Source organism: Bos javanicus, chromosome 9 (assembly GCF_032452875.1).
Source record: "Bos javanicus breed banteng chromosome 9, ARS-OSU_banteng_1.0, whole genome shotgun sequence".
Classification (NCBI taxonomy): domain Eukaryota; kingdom Metazoa; phylum Chordata; class Mammalia; order Artiodactyla; family Bovidae; genus Bos; species Bos javanicus.
This window is the reverse complement of record NC_083876.1, coordinates 103,309,544-103,328,394: the sequence shown is the minus strand read 5'-3', so window position 1 is coordinate 103,328,394 and position 18,851 is coordinate 103,309,544. Positions and strand designations below refer to the sequence as shown.

The 18,851-nt window shown below is 43.7% G+C and overlaps 1 protein-coding gene across 1 annotated transcript in view; it reads left to right on the top strand.

Moving 5' to 3' along the window:
• WDR27 (WD repeat domain 27) overlaps positions 1–16,031 on the top strand; it is a 197,384-nt gene extending 181,353 nt beyond the window's left edge. The window contains exon 27 of the mRNA XM_061428595.1: positions 14,905–16,031. Coding sequence (XP_061284579.1) covers positions 14,905–14,934 — 30 coding nt within the window. The 3' untranslated portion in view covers positions 14,935–16,031. The remainder of the gene's footprint in view (positions 1–14,904) is intronic.
• The last annotated feature ends 2,820 nt before the right edge of the window (positions 16,032–18,851 follow it).

The following is an 18,851-nucleotide window of genomic DNA, read 5'->3' as shown; positions in this document are numbered from 1 at the left end:
GCGGGTTGTGTGTGTGTGTGTGTGTGTGTGTGTGTGTGTTTACATATGCTGTTGGAACACATTCTAACCTCATTCTTTTGTATGCAGCTGACCAGTTTCCCCAGTACCACTTCTTGAAGAGACTGTATTTTCCTCACCATATATTCTTGCCTCATTTGTCATAGATTGATTTCAACGCACTAACGTTATGGGCCTCGCTATCTTCAGTGCTGTGTGCTCACCCTTCCTGGAAAACTGCTCATGCATTCATTACATTGGCTGTATGGACTCGGACCTAATTTTCCCTTACCAGAAAGTATTTGGGGATATAAAAACAAATATTACTTGAACAAAATGTAAGATCGGGTGGCTGGAAATATAAATTTTCAAGTTCTTTACTACTCATTTAACCTTGCTCAAAAGTTTCCTAGAAAATAAATTCCACTTTTGAAACCTGTCTCTTGCAAAACCGTATTTGGTAGAATTTTCCTCCCCACCCACCTTGACCCGTCACATTCTGCCTCAGTCCGCTGTCATCTGGCAAAGCAATTGTAAAGAACCCTTTCTCAAGTCAAACCTTTTGAGACGTTGTGCACGTCTCAGAGTAAAATAATATTCATAAAGCCATATTAAAACCTGAATTAACATACTGTTATCTTTCATTTGTCTTCACTGTTGCAAACTCTCAAGTCAAATGGGCTAAGCAAATACGTGAGTGACCTCAGGAAAAATAAAAGTGTACTTCTGATGGCCAAGAGGCAAACTAAACGAAATAAAACTTTAGCATGCTGAAGTGAGGGATTTCAGGGTGGCTTTGGTAATCCTGCCAAGTCTTAGTTCAGCTGGAAGGCCATTAGAAATGAGGAAAATTTCATTTCAACCCTGAGGTTTAGAGGATTATTAGGATCATCTACTTCACCATTTTATTAACAACTCTTAGCTGTGTTACTGAACTACTTGAGATAAAAATGAAAAAAAAAAACAAAACTTCATGGAGCTCCGGCTGTAAGAGCTTTTGATTTTTTTCTTGGTGCTGGTGAAGAAGCGCACAGCAGCAGGCCCTGTGTCTGACAGCCCCAGAGCAGCAATTATCATGCTTGGTTTCAGTTTGTGAATGACTCCATCCTCCTCCTATTTCTCAGCAGGGAGAAAGATTAATTTACATTTTTCTACTTCTTTTTTCTACTAAAAGCCACATGACATGTGGGGAAGGTAATGGAATGCAGAGAAAGAGGCATCGCTGTAACAAGGACGGGAAGGTATTTTCCTCAAAGTTTTCACAAAGACAGGCACACACCTTTCTATTTTTAAGTGGTCGATTGCAAACTGCAACACCCCTAACTCATATCGATTCGAGAGGTTAGCACATGCAGAAAAATAAATGGGCACTAAGCATGATAGCAGCATCCCTCACTCTTTCTAGTTTGATAGTCCAAGGATGCAAAATATTTTCCACTTTATAAAACCTTTAAAACCGCCAGGGGAGACGTGCTGGCCTTCTCAGTGCTGGAGCAGAGAAAGCTTCAGCTAACCACATGGAAAACACATAAGGAGACCGGATTTTTCCAGCCCATAATTCAGCAAGAACGAGGATCTCGCTTCCAACACCAGGAGTCCTGGGAGGTGACTGGTAACTTCACACACGGCCAAGTTTTGAAATTGGATGAAGGATGAGGTAGAGAGGGCTACCTCTCTACACATAAAACTTACTCACAGTAGTGATTCTGCTTTTTCCTATCTGCCCCACCTCCCCGCTTCCCCATGTAAAATGGCACTAATGTGGTTTTGTGTTGACTAAGACAAACAACATGAAGCAGCTCTGGTCTATAGGCACCATTTATTAGAATAAAAAACTTTCCAAGAAAAAAGATAGTATCCCACAATTTGAATCAGATTTTATTAAAAAAAAAAACTGGGTCCATCCATTCATTGAAGTACCCATGAATTTGTTAATTATGTTAACAGGAACTGATCACATACCTGTTGCAAGTTACTATTGGAAGCAGTCAATCACAACAATTTAGGAGCATACCTTCTTTATAATTTTAATGAATTACAATTTTGAATTTTATTAAATGCTTCTTTGGTAGCTGTCAAGATAATCATAGGTCATAAATTCTATAAAATACACTTTTACAATAGCAAACACCTTTTTTCCTGGAATAAGGCCAGCTTTGTCTTAATGTGTTGATATTCATGTATAAATATAGATTGTTATTGCTGTTCAGTTGTTCAGTCACGTCCAACTCTTTGTGACCCCATGGTCTGCAGCATGCCAGGCTTCACTGTCCTTCGCCATCTCCTGGAGCTTGCTCAAACTCATGCCCATGGTGTAGGTGATGCTATCCAGCCATCCTCTGTCATACCCTTCTCCTCCTGCCTTCAGTCTTTCCTGGCATCAGGGTCTTTTCTAAGGAGTCAGCCTTTCGTATCAGGTGGTCAAAATATTGGAGCTTCAGCATCAGTCCTTCTAATGAATATTCAGGATTGCTTTTCTTTAGAATTGACTGGTTTGATCTTCTTGCAGTCCAAGGGACTCTCAAGAGTCTTCTCCAACACCACAGCCCCAAAGCATCAACTCTTTTGTGTTCAGCTTTCTTCATGGTCCAACTCACATCCATACATGATGACTACTGCAAAAACCATAGCTTTGACAAAACAGACCTTTGTCAGCAAAGTAATGTCTGCTGTAGTAATATAGATAAATTTTGGTTATGTACTGATACCCCAATTCAAATTGTTGTCTTAATAGTCTTAAATGCGTTTGCAATTGTTAGGTTTTGGTAACTGGGTAACACTTACTTCAAAAAATGGATTTTTGTGATTTTGTGACCATTTTCTAAGTGCTAGGAATGCTGGTAGTAGGAACATTAGTGTGCATGCACGCTCAGTCGTGTCCAAGTTTTTGGACCCCATGAACCCACCAGGCTCCTCTGTCCATGGGATTTCCCAGGCAAAAATACTGGCATGAGTTCTCATTTCTTTCTCTGGGATCTTCTCAACCCAGGAATTGAACCTGCATCTCCTACATTTGCAGGTGAATTCCTTTCCCACTGAGTCACCTCGGGAAGTCCAGTGTAAACATTTACTATTTTCTAAGTGTGTGATAAACCATGTCCACAAAGCTGTCTCTTTCCAGTGTTGTTTTCGCCGTTACTCTAATTGTGCTTTTTGTTTTTATTCTCTTTTATTTTTTGTCAACTCTTTCAAATTCGTCAAGGTTATTTGTTTGTTTTTGCAAGATTTTGATAATGTTTATAGTTTAAATATTTGTCTCATTTTATAGTCGTTTAAAGTAGGAGGGAAAAAACCAGTGGTTCCCCCACCACGGTCAAGAGTGAAAGACCCTTGTATACATTTAGGTGTTGCCTGTGGGGCCCTGTTAGGAGTGGAAGTGCTATCCCAAGGAAGCGTTTGTGCTATATCATTAGATTCTGTCCAGCAGCTTTCCAGAGTTATTCACCAATTCAAGCTCCATCACCTTCAGCTATATCGTCAGTGTCGAATCACCTCCTCGAGGATTTTCATTCAGGGAGGATGTTCTGATGACTGTTTCCTGCATCCACATGGCTGGTGAATTTCTTCTCTGTCTTCCCACCAAAAGCCAGTTGCTGGACAGCCACAGTTAGATGTGCTTCTCTCACCAGCTGTCACCTCATCCCTCTATCTCCTGGGATCCATGGCTGCAGACACGCCAGCTAGATTGATGCAATCAATTAATTAGCTGTTTTCTGTCAGGATGTTGAAAACATTTTCCCCCTTCTTTTTGTTAAAATGTGTTTGCTGTAAGTGTTCTTTTATCAGTTTGGAGAGGCTCCTTTTCCACCCAAGGACTGCGCCGAGCTCTCGCTCCATCACCGTGTCCCATGTCAGGCTGGGCGTCCCCTGCCTCTGGGCCTCACATCCGCTCGGGTGTCTTGTGCTGCTCAGCATGGAGGAGTAGCCCCAGGACTAGCCTCCAACATTGTTAATTATGCTTGTGCTGTGTCTCATATGATAATAAACCAGGACAATATTAGTTTTGCTCCAAACCTGCCCTTTATTATTTAGCTACATGTACATCTCAATATGTTTGTTTGTTTTTAGCTGACAAATCTTTTTATATTTTATTAATAGTTTGAAATACTTTTTTGAAATAATTTTCTGCATTCTGGAGAACATCAAAATCATAGTATCTTTCTATGCCTTAAATATTTAGCTGTAAAAATATTTATATTCTTATTTAGACAACTTTTTAATAATAGGCTCCATCTTGATAGGGAACGTTAGTCTGAACCCCACAGATGACATTGTTAGTTACCATTGCAGCCCTGGGGACAGAGAACTTGGAAGAAAGGCAGGACTTATTTAGAGAGAGCAAGAGGCCAACACAGGAAGCAGGTGGTGTGTATCTGCAGGAAAGAAGAAAACCAAAGCTGTCGACACTGAAAATGGTATTCAGTTCATTTCAGTCGCTCAGTCGTGTCTGACTGTGACCCCATGGACTGCAGCACACAAGGCCTCCCTGTCCATCACCAACTCCCGGAGTTCACTCAAACTCATGGCCATTGAGTTGGTGATGCCATCCAACCATCTCATCTTCTGTGGTCCCCTTCTCCTCCTGCCTTCAATATTTCCCAGCATCAGGGTCTTTTCCAATGAGTCAGTTCTTCACATCAGGTGGCCAAAGGATTGGAGTTTCAGCTTCAATATAGTACTTCCCTTTAGGATGGACTGGTTGGATCTCACTGCAGTCCAAGGGACTCTCAAGAGTCTTCTTCAACACCATAGTTCAAAAGCATCAATTCTTCGGCACTCAGCTTTCTTTATAGTCCAACTCTCACATCCATATATAACCACCGGAAAAACCATAGCCTTGACTAGACAGACCTCTGTTGACAAAGTAATGTCTCTGCTTTTTAATATGCTGTCTAGGTTGGTCAGAACTTTTCTTCCAAGGAGTAAGCATCTTTTAATTTCATGAATGCAATCACCATCTGCAGTGATTTTGGAGCCCCCAAAATAAAGTCTGACACTGTTTCCACTGTTTCCCCACTTGTTTGCCAGGAAGTGATGGGATTGGATGCCATGATCTTAGTTTTCTGAATGTTGAGCTTTAAGTCAACTTTTTAACTTTCATCAAGAGGCTCTTTAGTTCCTCTTCATTTTCTGCCATAAGGGTGGTGTCATCTGCATATCTGAGGTTATTGATGTTTCTCCCAGCAATCTTGATTCCAGCTTGTGCTTCTTCCAGCCCAGCGTTTCTCATGATGGACTCTGCATATAAGTTAAATAAGCAGGGTGACAATATACAGCCTTGACGTCCTCCTTTTCCTATTTGGAACCAGTGTGTTGTTCCATGTCCAGTTCTAACTGTTGCTTCCTGACCTGCATATAGGTTTCTCAAGAGGCAGGTCAGGCGGTCTGGTATTCTCATCTCTTTCAGGATTTTTCACAGTTTATTGTGATCCACACAGTCAAAGGCTTTGGCATAGTCAATAAAGCAGAAATAGATGTTTTTCTGGAACTCTCTTGCTTTTTCCATGATCCAGCAGATGTTGGCAATTTGGTCTCTGGTTCCTCTGCCTTTTCTAAAACCAGCTTGAACATCTGGAAGTTCACGGTTCACATATTGCTGAAGCCTGGCTTGGAGAATTTTGAGCATTACTTTGCTAGCATGTGGAATGAGTGCAATTGTGCGGTAGTTTGAGCATGCTTTGGTATTGCCTTTCTTTGGGATTGGAATGAAAACTGCCCTTTTCCAGTCCTGTGGCCACTGCTGAGTTTTCCAAATTTGCTGGCATATTGAGTGTAGCACTTTCACAGCATCATCTTTTAGGATTTGAAATAGCTCAACTGGAATTCCATCACCTCCACTAGCTTTGTTCGTAGTGATGCTTCCTAAGGCCCACTTGACTTCACATTCCAGTATGTTTGGCTCTAGGTGAGTCATCACACCATCATGATTATCTGGGTCATGAAGATCTTAGATCCTTTTTGTACAATTCTTCTGTGTATTCTTGCTACCTCTTCTTAATATCTTCTGCTTCTGTTCGGTCCATACCATTTCTGTCCTTTATTTATCCTATCTTTGCATGAAAAGTTCCCTTGGTATCTGTAATTTTCTTGAAGAGATCTCTAGTCTTTCCCATTCTGTTGTTTCCCTCTATTTCTTTGCATTGATCGCTGAAGAAGGCTTTCTAATCTCTTCTTGCTATTCTTTGGAACTCTGCATTCAGATGCTTATATCTTTCCTTTTCTCCTTAGCTTTTGGCTTCTCTTGTTTTCACAGCTATTTGTAAGGCCTCCCCAGACAGCCGTTTTGCTGTCTTGCATTTCTTTTTCTTGGGGAGGGTCTTGCTCCATGTCTCCTGGACAATGTCACGAACCTCTGTCCAGTTGTAGATGTGACTGGTGATGGAAGCAAGGTCTGATTCTGTAAAGAGCAATATTGCAGAGGAACCTGGAATGTCAGGTCCATGAATCAAGGCAAATTAGAAGTGATCAAACAGGAGATGGCAAGAGTGAACGTTGACATTTTTGGAATCAGCGAACTAAAATGGACTGGAATGGGTGAATTTAACCCAGATGACCAGTATGTCTATTACTGTGGGCAAGAATCCCTTAGAAGAAATGGAGTAATCATCATAGTCAACAGAAGAGTATGAAATGCAGTACTTGGATGCAGTCTCAAAAACGACAGAATGATCTCTGTTTGTCTCCAAGGCAAACCATTCAATATTAAGGTAATCAAAGTCTATGCCCCGACCAGTAATGCTGAAAAAGCTGAAGTTGAACTGTTCTATGAAGACCTACAAGACCTTCTAGAATTAACACCCAAAAAAGATGTCCTTTTCATTATAGGGGACTGGAATCCAAAAGTAGGAAGTAAAGAAACACCTGAAGTAACAGGCAAATTTGGCCTTGGAATACAGAATGAAGCAGGGCAAAGGCTAATAGAATTCTGCCAAGAGAACACACAGGTCATAGCAAACACCCTCTTCCCACAACACAAGAGAAGACTCTACATGTGGACATCACCAGATGGTCAACACCGAAATCAGACTGATTATATTCTTTGCAGCCAGAGAGGGATAAGCTCTATAGAGTCAGCAAAAACAAGACCAGGAGCTGACTGTGGCTCAGATCATGAACTCCTTATTGCCAAATTCAGACTTAAATTGAAGAAAGTAGGGAAAACACTAGACCATTCAGGTCTGACCTAAATCAATCCCTTATGATTATACAGTGGGAGTGAGAAATGGATTCAAGGGATTCGATCTGATAGAGTGCCTGATGAACTATGGACGCAGATTCGTAACATTGTACAGGAGACAGGAAGGAAGACCATCCCCAAGAAAAAGAAAATGGTATTATCTGATTGGAAAACTGAAGAGAGTTGTATAACCATAAGATATAACAAAAATGATTCTATTCACAGAAAGAAAGATTCTTAAGAATGACTGTGCTAAGGTAAAATCTCTTTAGGAAGAAAATATAAAACTTTTCATCAGGAAGCTCTGAATAAATGGAAAAGACATAAAATATGTAAATATTTGCATTTTTAAAAGGAGGCTGTAACATTTTTATGCTGCTGCTGCTGCTGCTAAGTCACTTCAGTCGTGTCTGACTCTGTGTGACCCCATAGACGGCAGCCCACCAGGCCCCACCATCCCTGGGATTCTCCAGGCAAGAACACTGGAGTGGGTTGCCATTTCCCTCTCCAATGCATGAAAGTGAAAAGTGAAAGTGAAGTCGCTCAGTTGTGTCTGACTCTTCGCGACCCCATGGACTGCAGCCTACCAGGCTCCTCCGTCCATGGGACTTTCCAGGCAAGAGTACTGGAATGGGGTGCCATTGCCTTCTCCGATAACATTTTTATAGAGTTCTAGTAAAATCACTAATGAATTTTTAGGAGATCATGACAAAATTAATCTATAGCTCATAGGGAAGAATAAATATGCTAAACTCTTGAACCTGAACTGGAAGGGCATGTAGGCTCAGCCAGACAGCCACATGCTTTAAGAAGGGCTGAAGTAAGGCTGCAAGGTCCCGCAGGAGCAATGGCTGAAGGACAGAACACGCGTCTAGACAGACGCCCGGAACATGAAGGGATTTGGTGTAAAATTAAAGTGATACTGCAGATCAGTGGGTGAAAAGCGGTTTATTTTCACTAATAAAATGGAAGTGGCTGAAGAGTTGGTAATAAAACTGACTTGTATATTAAAGCCACCCCATTCTCCAGAGGATCCAACCTGGGTCTCCTGCACTGGCAGGCAGATTCTTTACCATCTGGGCCACTAGCGAAGTCCTTAAACCCCACATCCAGACTAAACTCCATGGGGTCAGAAAGGCAAACGGTAGCACATTGGGTGGGAGGGGTTATCTTGTGTCTGGCACAATCAGTCATGTGATCAGGGGGAAGATTTAGGCATGAATATGTAAATGGAAACCCACTCCAGTACTCTTGCCTGGAAAATCCCATGGATGGAGAAGCCTGGTGGGCTACAGTCCATGGGTCGCAAGAGTCGGACACGACTGAGTGACTTCACTTTCACTTTCATGTACAAATCCCAAGTTTTCACGTGCAAAAGAGCAAAGCACCCAGCATGGCCTGTTAAAATGTTTACAGGGAGAACTTGAACAAAGAAGGCGAAAAGCAACAGACACCTTGGTAGAAAACCCAACGTGACCCTGGATGAAGTCATTGCTTGAGAAGACATGGGAGAAAGAACATGAAGGGCCACGTGGAAACACGTTTAACTCGTGGATGGACAGCACGTAGCAGTGGCGGGTGCCTCTTCCTCCCCCTGTCCCGTCGGCCGAGTTCAGATGCGGGGACTGGGCCTGCAGTGGGGTGAGACTGGTGGACGTGCTTTCTGAGGAACTGGCCCTCAAGCTTCATAATGACTAGGCACCAGCCTCGTTTCCTGGACAGAGGGCCCCGTGGCCGCTGGACAGTCACGGACACGTCCCCAGGACCAGAGTGCACTCGGCCCACGCCCCGTGGTTTTGATCTGAACGGCCTCTGCAAGCTGCCCCATTTCCAGGAGTGGGGGGACACAGGATGGAAATGCATCTCGTAACCTCTCTGCTCCTCTGCAGACCAAGAACAGGGCTGGGCAGCTCCAGATCCCAGGTGGCTCACGTGTGCAATCAAAGAAAGGTGTCTGCCGTTCATTGTCGGTGAAACGTCGCAAGACAAAACAATCTCACACTATTCATGGAGTTGGGAAATACAGGTCTCCACCAGGGCAGCATGGACAAAAGGTTATGCTCCTCTCGTGACCCTGGGGCACCTGTCCAGCTGGCCACTGGTGTGTCAGGCCCTGAATTTGATTGTCCCAGCTGCCAGTGTGTGCCTGGGGGACAACGGGAACAAAGGGGGCGCCTTATTTCAAGGGGCTCAGAGTCGCAGGGCTGACGCTGGGTCCAGGGTGCTTCAAAATCTTGTGTGGTGTCCCAGGTGTCTGGGTGGTAAGTGAAGTGAAGTGGTAAAGTGCCAGTGAAGGAGATGCCGAAGACACGGGCTCGATCCCTGGGCCGGGAGGATCCCCTGGAGAAGGCAGTGGCACCCACTCCAGTACTCTTGCCTGGAGAATCCCAGGGACGGAGGAGCCTGGAGGACTACTGTCCATGGGGTCACAAAGAGTCAGACACAGCTGAGCAACTAAACAACAACAACAACGAAACCTCTTACAGACGTAAGAACAAGACCTCTCAAGAAGCAGAGGGGGCTCTGCAGGCACCCCGTGTCCCCCCGGGGGTCTGTGCTGGTCCCGGCCCAGGAGCCTCCTCGGGGAGGGCACCGGAGCCCCAGAGAGGAGGGCCCACCAGGCCACAGGTGTTCTCCAGGCCTGGCTGAGCAGAGAAGGAGCGGGACCTGCCTGGGGCCCGGGCCCTCCTGCACTCGACCCCTCCCCACTGCGAGGGAGCTGGCTCTATGCTGATGTGACAGGCGCTTCCTTCCTGCTGGGCAGTGACCCGCTGGCTGGCACGGCTCCTGTCTGTGGGCCCCGGGCTCCAGCTCTAGACCCGTGGCTGCTGGCTGCTGCCTGGCCACCTAGGAGAGAAGCGACTGTCCCTTTCCAAGCCTGTCCACCTTCAGGTCATGACCCTGTGGGCCTGCCCTGTGGGGACAGAACCCAGGCCCCCGGGGAACATGGCAGCCACTGCCCAGCACTGGGCACTTGCCTGACTGGAGGTGGGTTACCTGCCTCCATCGTCTAGTCGCCACACATCCTCCTTCCAGGAGTCTGACATCGAATCATTCAGCACAAGCTGGTTCCCAAAGTGAAAATGCAAAATAGTTTTATGAACAGATAACACATTTTTGGTGTGGCCAAAATATTTGGGACAAAGATTTGCATACAGAGAATTTTTAGATGCATTTTTTCTCCTACTTACCATACTGTTTTCCTGGGGGAAAGAAAAATACTTTTAAACAGGGGAAATATTTTTTAAAAAGCAGTTGAATTTTCCCCTCTAGAGTAAAATATAGTCTTCTCCACATGGCAGCCTCTGCAGGAAGATTTCCTGGGCCTGTGAGCTCCGTGGTTCTCAGAACTTCCCATCTTAGTGCCGTGTCTGAGGGAATGGAGGTCTCCCCACCCCTCCAGGGCTACAGCTGGTTGGACCAGCTCTGTCCCTCTGACCCAAGTGGGCCCATCACATCACACGTTCCGGAAACTGAGAGTCAGGGCTGATGAGGAAACTTGAAGCTGTGGTATCTGATGTCTCCCACACGGACAAGAGAGGCAAATGATGGAGTCTGCCCGTGCGGAAAACAGAGTGGTCCAGACGGGAGACAGAGGGCAGAGTCTGCCCAAGTCCGTGCAGGAAACAGTGGCCCATGCAGGGCGCCTAGCTCCATTCCTCCTCTGGCTCCAGGCATCACCTGATATCCTTACAATAAGTGCCCCAGTTTCTACAGTAGGACAAGTGGGTCACTCCTTCTGTGTCCAATGCCGCACCTGCGATGCCCTTCATCCTCTTTGGCAAATACTGGATGTTAGAAATTCATAAGCAAGTTCCCAGGACTGGGTTCGCAGCTGATAAAACCTAGAGTCTTCTCCAGCTCTCTTGCCACACTCTTCACTCTGGGGAGCGGGAGGAGGGGACGTGCAGTGGGAGGGCCTCTGAACCTCAGGGGAGACTCCGGGAGGGCCCTGCGGTCTGTCGCACTCGGGGGAGGGGTTTGGCCACCCTGCTGCCTCTCTGTCTTTCTCTCTCGAAATTGAGAAATGTAAACAGGGATCAGCCGTCTGCATTTCGGAAGCTCTTTGATGGATGAAGGAAAGGCTCCATGAGGCTGGGATGAGAACCCTGCACTCCCCTTGTGCTCCATGTCCCGGGGCCGTCACTCACCCCGGGGGCCTCCCTGTAACAGTGTGTCCTGACCTCAACTTTCCACTGCAGAATTCAGGGCCATAAGAAGCCTCAGGGATTGTATGCATTGGCCTCCGTGTTTCAGATAAGGAAGCCAAGGCTTTGAAAGAGAAATTAATTCCCTAAGTTACAGACCTAATTAAAAGCAGATTCTGGGACTAAAACTCAAATTTCCCTACTCTAGTCCAAACTCCTCATGGTCTTAACTATCTTAAATTGCTTTTTAATCATATATTTTAGGCTTCACTAGAAGGCCTCTTTCCAGCTTATCCTGAATCATTGCTTTGAGTTGCGTGCTTCTCTGGATTGTCCATATCTTTAGGACAGCTTAGAATCAAAAGCCCTGTCTGGCAGAATAAATCCAGTTTTCAGAAGTTTCTGTCCAACTCAGCCATAGGCAATTTCTTCCTCCTAGACCATAGGAAATAATTTTAAATTTCCTGTTCCTTTTGTGTTTTCTTTTCTCCTCTCTGATCCAAAGAAAAGCATAAAATAAATCTCAGCTGATCATGGCTAGAAGCGCTTCTGTATTAACAACATGAATCTTCAGATTTGTCTAATCAGAAGAAATTATCTCAACTTCAATTTTTTCTGTTCGTGGTTATTTTTTTATTTGCTGGGCAAAGCCTGTGCTTGAACACTGATAAAGTGCTGGATTTGGGCTTGGAGTGTGTGCCCAAAGACACCATGCTGTGCAAACGCTTTCAGTGCTCAAAGTCCTGGGTTGTTTCCGTGAGTTGTTCAGCTGTAGCTGGAGGCTGACGTGAGAACCACTAGCTGGTCGTCTGCTCACACTGTGCTCTTTCCACACTCGGGAGACGATGTCTGCTCTCCTCAGAAACCCAGGCCGACTCCTGAAAGCGGCCACGTGAGCCACGGGTCAGCACAGCCTTCCGGGTGACAAGGGCTCCTCCTGCCACCTCCCCTTCCTCCCTGGAGACAACCTGCCAAGACACGCAAGCCAACTAGCGTGTGTGCACGTGTGCATGAACGTCTGTGAGCGTGTGCATGTGTGAGCTTGTGGTGTGTGTTCTGGATGCTCTGCTGTGGTAACTGACTTATAGATCAATATGAAGGGATACCTAATCTTCAAATTGCCCTGAACAGACTTAAGACCTTAATTTATAGTAACAGCAGCATCGTGTTCTTACTGTGGCAAAGGGTAAATGTTTGAAAAACTGGGATTTGAGAAAGTCAGGTTTTGTTAGTATCAAGTTGGAATATTATCTTCCTTATATACCAGAATAATCTCCAGATGTGTTAAGAGTTGTATGTAAACATTTGAATTAGCAATTTATAGCTTAGGGACGACTGGTTGTAAATGCACATCATCTCAGGTCTCATCCCTTGTGAAAATACAACAAACTAAGATAAGGGAATTTTGTTTAAAAAGAAAATCCACAAGGATGAAATAGATAGGAGTGGATAAAATAGCAATAAGATTTTGGAAGATGGAGAGAAGTTGGGCAATTATCCTGACACAGCAGTGAGTCATGGAGCAGAATCCTCCAAAGTCTCAGGCCGGGCAGCATCAGACTCCTCTGGATCTGGGAGCTTCCCACCTTAACACAGCAAGATGGAAAGACTGCTTGAGAGAAGTTCAAAGGCTGATCCCTGCCGCTTGTCTGCATCTTTGGATACCTGCCCTGCCCTTCTCTCGGCAGAAACCTTGACATTTAAGGGATGCCAGGTTCTACTGAGGGCACGATTACTGTTTTGAAAACATAGTTCTCACTTGCATGTTGAGGTTTGTGTGTGAGGATTCCTCCTCTCTCAGCCCTTCACCATTTAGCTCCCCAGGTTGGCAGCTGATAGGTACAAGCAGGGAATCTGGAGGCTTTCTGCTCCTCAGCAATAGAGAACTGGAATGACAGACATCAGGTGCTTTCCAACAACTTGCTCAACCTACAATAATTCAGACATAACACATGCCCCTCATCCCCCTGAACCTCCAACCAGCTTTTCCATTGCCTGGACCTCAGTATGAACAGACCTCAGGGATGGAATGCACTGACGGGAAGCCTCAGCATGAGGGACAAGACCTAAAAGCACAGGTTGAGAAACACAACCTGGAAAGAGCAGGAATTGTGCTGAGACGAGGAAAAGAAGCTTGTCCTTACTGAAGCAAGAACAGAGTGTTATAAAAAAAGGAGCATTCAGAAAAATATAAAAACTCAGGGAAAAAATGCTTTCTATTGCCAGCAGAAATTAAAAACTCACTAGAAGATTTGAAAGATTAAAAAAAATCACTAAAGATGGAATATATTAGAGCAAAATATTAGAATGTTATAAGACTTTCCCAGAAGATTCAACATCCAAACCAAAGGAGTTACAGAAAGGGAAAATAAGGAACCAGATAAACAATCACATAGCAACGAAGTAACTGGAAGAAATTTCCTAGGCCAGTGAGCTATGAGTTGCCATATGGAGAGCACGTTCCTAAGCATGTCCTCGGCACAGAGGATGGAGACAGGCCCACGCTGATGAAGTGTAATTGGACTTCAGAACACCTGGGAGCGAGAGGAAGATGCCGGAATGGCGAAGAGAAACGAGCAGGCACGAAGGCGTTGAGCTTCTTGAACACCTGAAAGTAAGGAGAAAATGAAGAAACAACTTTTTGATTCTGAAGGAAGGAAATTTCTAACATTAAATTCCACACCCAATAAAATGATCCAACAAGTATCGGGATAGAAGAAAAACATTTTAAGATATGCAACTCTTAAAGATTTTGCTGCCCAGGCACCATTTATCAAGAAGCTAGAGGATATTATGCGCCAATAAAATGAACAGATAAACAAAAAATGCAAGGGAAACAAGATGGGCTGCACTTCACGGGGGAGGTGTGCAGGGCACTGTGGACAAAGCTGGGCACCACTGCAGGCCTCTGTATTCCTGGTTCTGCCCTTCACACCCCTCTGATCAGCATCTGGCTGGAACTTTGTCTGGTTTTCTTGACTGGGGAGATGAGGTCTCTGCTCTTTCCCACGTACCATACCCTGAATTGGCTGAGGAGACTTGTCCATCATAAGAGGTGATCTGCTCTGACCTGCAGCTTGAGGAAGGTCAGCCTGAGCAGGGGACATAGCTCAGCCCACCTTCTGCCTGGTCACAAAACAGCTTAGCAAGCAGAAGTGGGCATCCTTGTCTTGTTTCTGAATTTAGCAGGAATGCTTCCAACTTTTCACCATTGAGTGCAATGCCGGCTGTGTGCTGTCAGTGCTGAGATGTGTTCCCTGTATGTACACTTTGATGAGTTTTAAATCATGAATGGATGTTGAATTTTGTCAAATACCTTTTCTGAGACTATTGAGATGATCATGTGGTTTTTATCCTTCCTTTTGTTAATGTGATGTATCATTTTGATTGATTTGTTAATACTGAATCATCCTTGAATCCCTGGAATAAATCCCACCTGATCATGGGCATTATGCTTTTTATATATTGTTGAATTCAGGTTGCTAATATTTTGTTGACAATTTTTGTATCCATAGTCACCAGACATATTGACCTGTAATTTTCTTTTTTTTTGGTGTTGTCTTTGTCTTGTTTTGGTATCAGGTTAATGGTGGACTCACAGGAAGAACCTGAGAGTGTTCCATCCTCTTCAGCTTTCGGGGACTAGCTTGAGAAGGATAAGTGTTAGCTCTTTTTATACATTTGGTAGAATTACCCTGTGAAACTGCCTGGTTCTGGACTTTCATTTTCAGGGAGTTCTTTTTCTTTTATTACAAATGCATTCATTACTAGTGATTTCTCTGTTCAGATTGTTTCTTTCTGATTCAGTTTTGGAAGGTTATATGATTCTAGAAATTTGTTCATTTTCCAGGCTGTCCAATTTGTTGGCAGATAACTGCAGAGTTCTCTTATGATTTTTTCTATATCTGTGGTATTGGCTTTTATTTCACCTCTTATTTTTGTTTTATTTGGGTACTCTCACTTTTTTTTTTTTCATGAGCTTGGCTAAGGTTCATCAATTTTGCTTATCTTTAAGAAAAACAGTACTGTGTTTCATCAACCCTTTCTGGTTTTTTTGTCTCTATTTTATCTATGTCCTATCCAATCATTATTATTTTCTTCCTTCTGCTGACTTTGGGATTTGTTTGTTCTTCTTTTTCTTAGAAGTCCTAACCACAGTAATCAGACAAGAAAAAGAGGCAGAAGGTATCCAGATTGGAGGGGAAGAAATGGACATGCCACTGCTTGCAGATGACATGCTACTATGTACAGAAAACGCTAAAGTCTTGCCGGGAAACTGTTAGAACTAATAAAAGACTTCAGCAAAGCTTCAGGATGCAAGACTGATGCACAGTAATCTGTTGCTTTCCTATATGCTCATAATAAGCAAACCGGGGGAGAAAGCCAAGGACACAGACTCATTTAAAATTACACCACACAGAATAAAATGAGGAATAATCTTAACCGAGGGAGTAAAATACTTGTACTCTGAAAATGATAAAACATTGGTGAAGGAATTTGAAATAATATAAAGAAATGGAAAGATGTCCCATGTTCCTGGATTGAAAGAAATAATATTGTCAAACTGTCCATACTACCCAAAACACTACAGATTTACTTAATCCCCTATCAAAATACCCATGACAAACAGAACTAGAACAAATAATCTTATATTTGGCAAAACCAATACAATATTGTAAAGTTTAAAAATAAAATAAAATTTAAAAAGAAATTAAAAAAAAAAAGTGTAAAAAAAAAAAAAGTTATATGTAATCACAAAAGGCCCAAAAAACAAAGCTAGAGACATCACCCTCTCTGACTTCAGACTATACTACAAAGCTACAATATTCAAAACAGTAAGGCACTGTTCCCCCCTCCCCCCGCCCCAAACAGATACATAGATCAATATAATAGGTGAGAGAGCCCAGAAATAAATCTGTGCATTTATGGTCAATTAATCTACAGCAAAGCAAGCAACAATATACAATGAAGGAAAGATGGTTTCTTTAATAGGTGGTGCTGGGAAAACTGGACAGCTCCATGTAAAAGAATGAGAATATTCTCTAGCACCATATACAAAAATAAACTCAAAATGGATTAAAGACCTAAATGTAAGACCTGAAACCATAAAAATCCTGGAAGGAACATAAGCAGAACACTCACTGAATAAATTGTAACATTATTTCTTTGGATCTGTGTCCTAAAGCAAAGGAAACAAACGCCAAAATAAACAAATGGGACCTAATCAAACTTAAGAGATTTTTCACAGCAGAGGGAATAATTGAGAAAAAGAAAAGACAACCCACTGAATGGGAGAAAATATTTGCAAATAATATGACCAATAAGGGGTTAATATCCACACTATATAAACAGCTCATATAATGCAAAATCAAGAAAATAATCTGATTTAAATTGAGCAGAAGACCTGAGTAGATACTGTTCCAAAGAAGACATACTGATGGCCAGCAGACAAATGAAAAGATGCTCAGCTTTGTTAATTATCAGAGAAATGCAGATCAAAACCACAATGAGGTATCACCTCATACCTATGGCCATCATCAGAAAGACCACAAATAACAAATGTTGGCGAGGATGTGGAGAAAAGAGAACCCTCACAAACTGTTAATGGGAATGTAAATTAGTGCAGCCACAGTGGAAACCACTGTGAAATTTCCTCAAGAAGCTAAGACTAGAGCTACTGTATGATCTAGCAATTCCAGTCAGGGTATGTATCTGAAAGAAACAAAAATTAGTTCAAAAATAAACATGCACCCCAATGTTCATAGCAACATCATTTGCAAAAGTTAAGATACGGGAGCAACCTAAGTGTCCATCAACAGATAAATGGAAAAAGATGTGGTTGGTACATATATACAATAGAATATTGCATGTATATGTGCTAAGTCATTTCAGTCGTGTCTGAGTCTTTGCGACCCCATGGACTGTAGCCCACCAGGCGTCTCTGTCCATGGCATTCTCCAGGCAAGAATACTGGAGTGGGTTGCCATTTCCTCCTCCAGGGGATTGTCTGGACCCAAGGATGGAACCTGTGTCTCTTATGTCTCCTGCACTGGCAGGAGGGTTCCTTACCACCAGCACCGCCTCAGACCCCACAATGAAATATTACTCAGCCTTAAAAAAGAACAAATTCTGCTACTTACAACATCATGGATGAACCTAGAGGGTATTTTGCTTAGTGAAATCAGAGAAAGACAAATGCTGTATAATATCACTTATATGTGAAATCTGGAAATAAAAAAGTATATGACTGAGTCAGTTCTAATGAGGTGGATGAACCCAGAGCCTATTATACAGAGTGAAGTAAGTCAGAAAGAGAAACACAAATACTGTATATCAATGCATATATATGGAATCTAAAAAGATAGTACCAACGATCCTATGTCTAGGGCAGGAAAGGAGATGCAGAGGTAAAGAACAGAACTTGGGGCTCAGTGGGAGAAGGACAGGGTGGAGAAGAGCATTTGTGAGAAGAGCATTGAAATATATGCGCCACCACATGTAAAATAGATAACCAGCGCGAGTCTGACGTGTGAAGCGTGGCACCCAGAGCTGGTCCTCGGTGACAACCTGGGGGATAGGCCGGCAAGGTAGGTGGGGGGAGGTTTAGGATGGAGGGGACACCTGTACACTTACGGCTGATTCACACTGATGCATGGCAATATCCATCGCAATGTTGTAAAGTAATTGTCCTCCAATCAAAATAAATAAATTAAAAAAAAAGAAAAAGACTCCCAGATATAGAGAACAAACTAGTGGTTACCAGAGGGGTGAGACGGGGAGATGGGGTAGTGCATAAGGATTGCAGACTATGGTGCATAAAGTAGATAAGCAGTAAGAATGCATCGCACAGCACAGGCTCAGAGAAGGCGAGGGGAACCCACTCAGTGCTCTTGCCTGGAAAATCCCATGGATGGAGGAGCCTGGTGGGCTGCAGTCCATGGGGTCGCTAAGAGTCAGACACGACTGAGTGGCTTCACTTTCACCTTTCACTTTCATGCACTGGAGAAGGAAATGACAACCCACTCCAGTGTTCTTTCCTGGAGAATCCCAGGGACAGGGGAGCCTGGTGGGCTGCCGTCTCTGGGGTCGTACAGAGTTGGACACAACTGAAGCGACTTAGCAGCAGCAGCAGCAGCACAGCACAGGAAACAGCTATTATTTAGTAATAAATTTAAATGCAGTATGAGAGTGAAAGAAAGTGAAGTCGCTCAGTTGTGTCTGACTCTTTGCGACCCCATGGACTGTAGCCCACCAGGCTCCTCCATCCATGGGATTTTCCAGGCAAGACTATTGGAATGGGTTGCCATTTCCTTCTCCAGGGGATCTTCCTGACCCAGGGATCAAACCCAGGTCTCCCATGTTGTAGGCAGACGCTTTTACCGTCTGAGCCACCAGGGAAATCTATGAAAATGTTGAATCCCTATGCTGTACACCTGAAACTAACACGATGTTGTAAATTGGCTATACTTCACTTAAGTAACAGGAAACAATTAAACCATCCAGCAAATGCTGCAGGGCCCAAGGCCTTG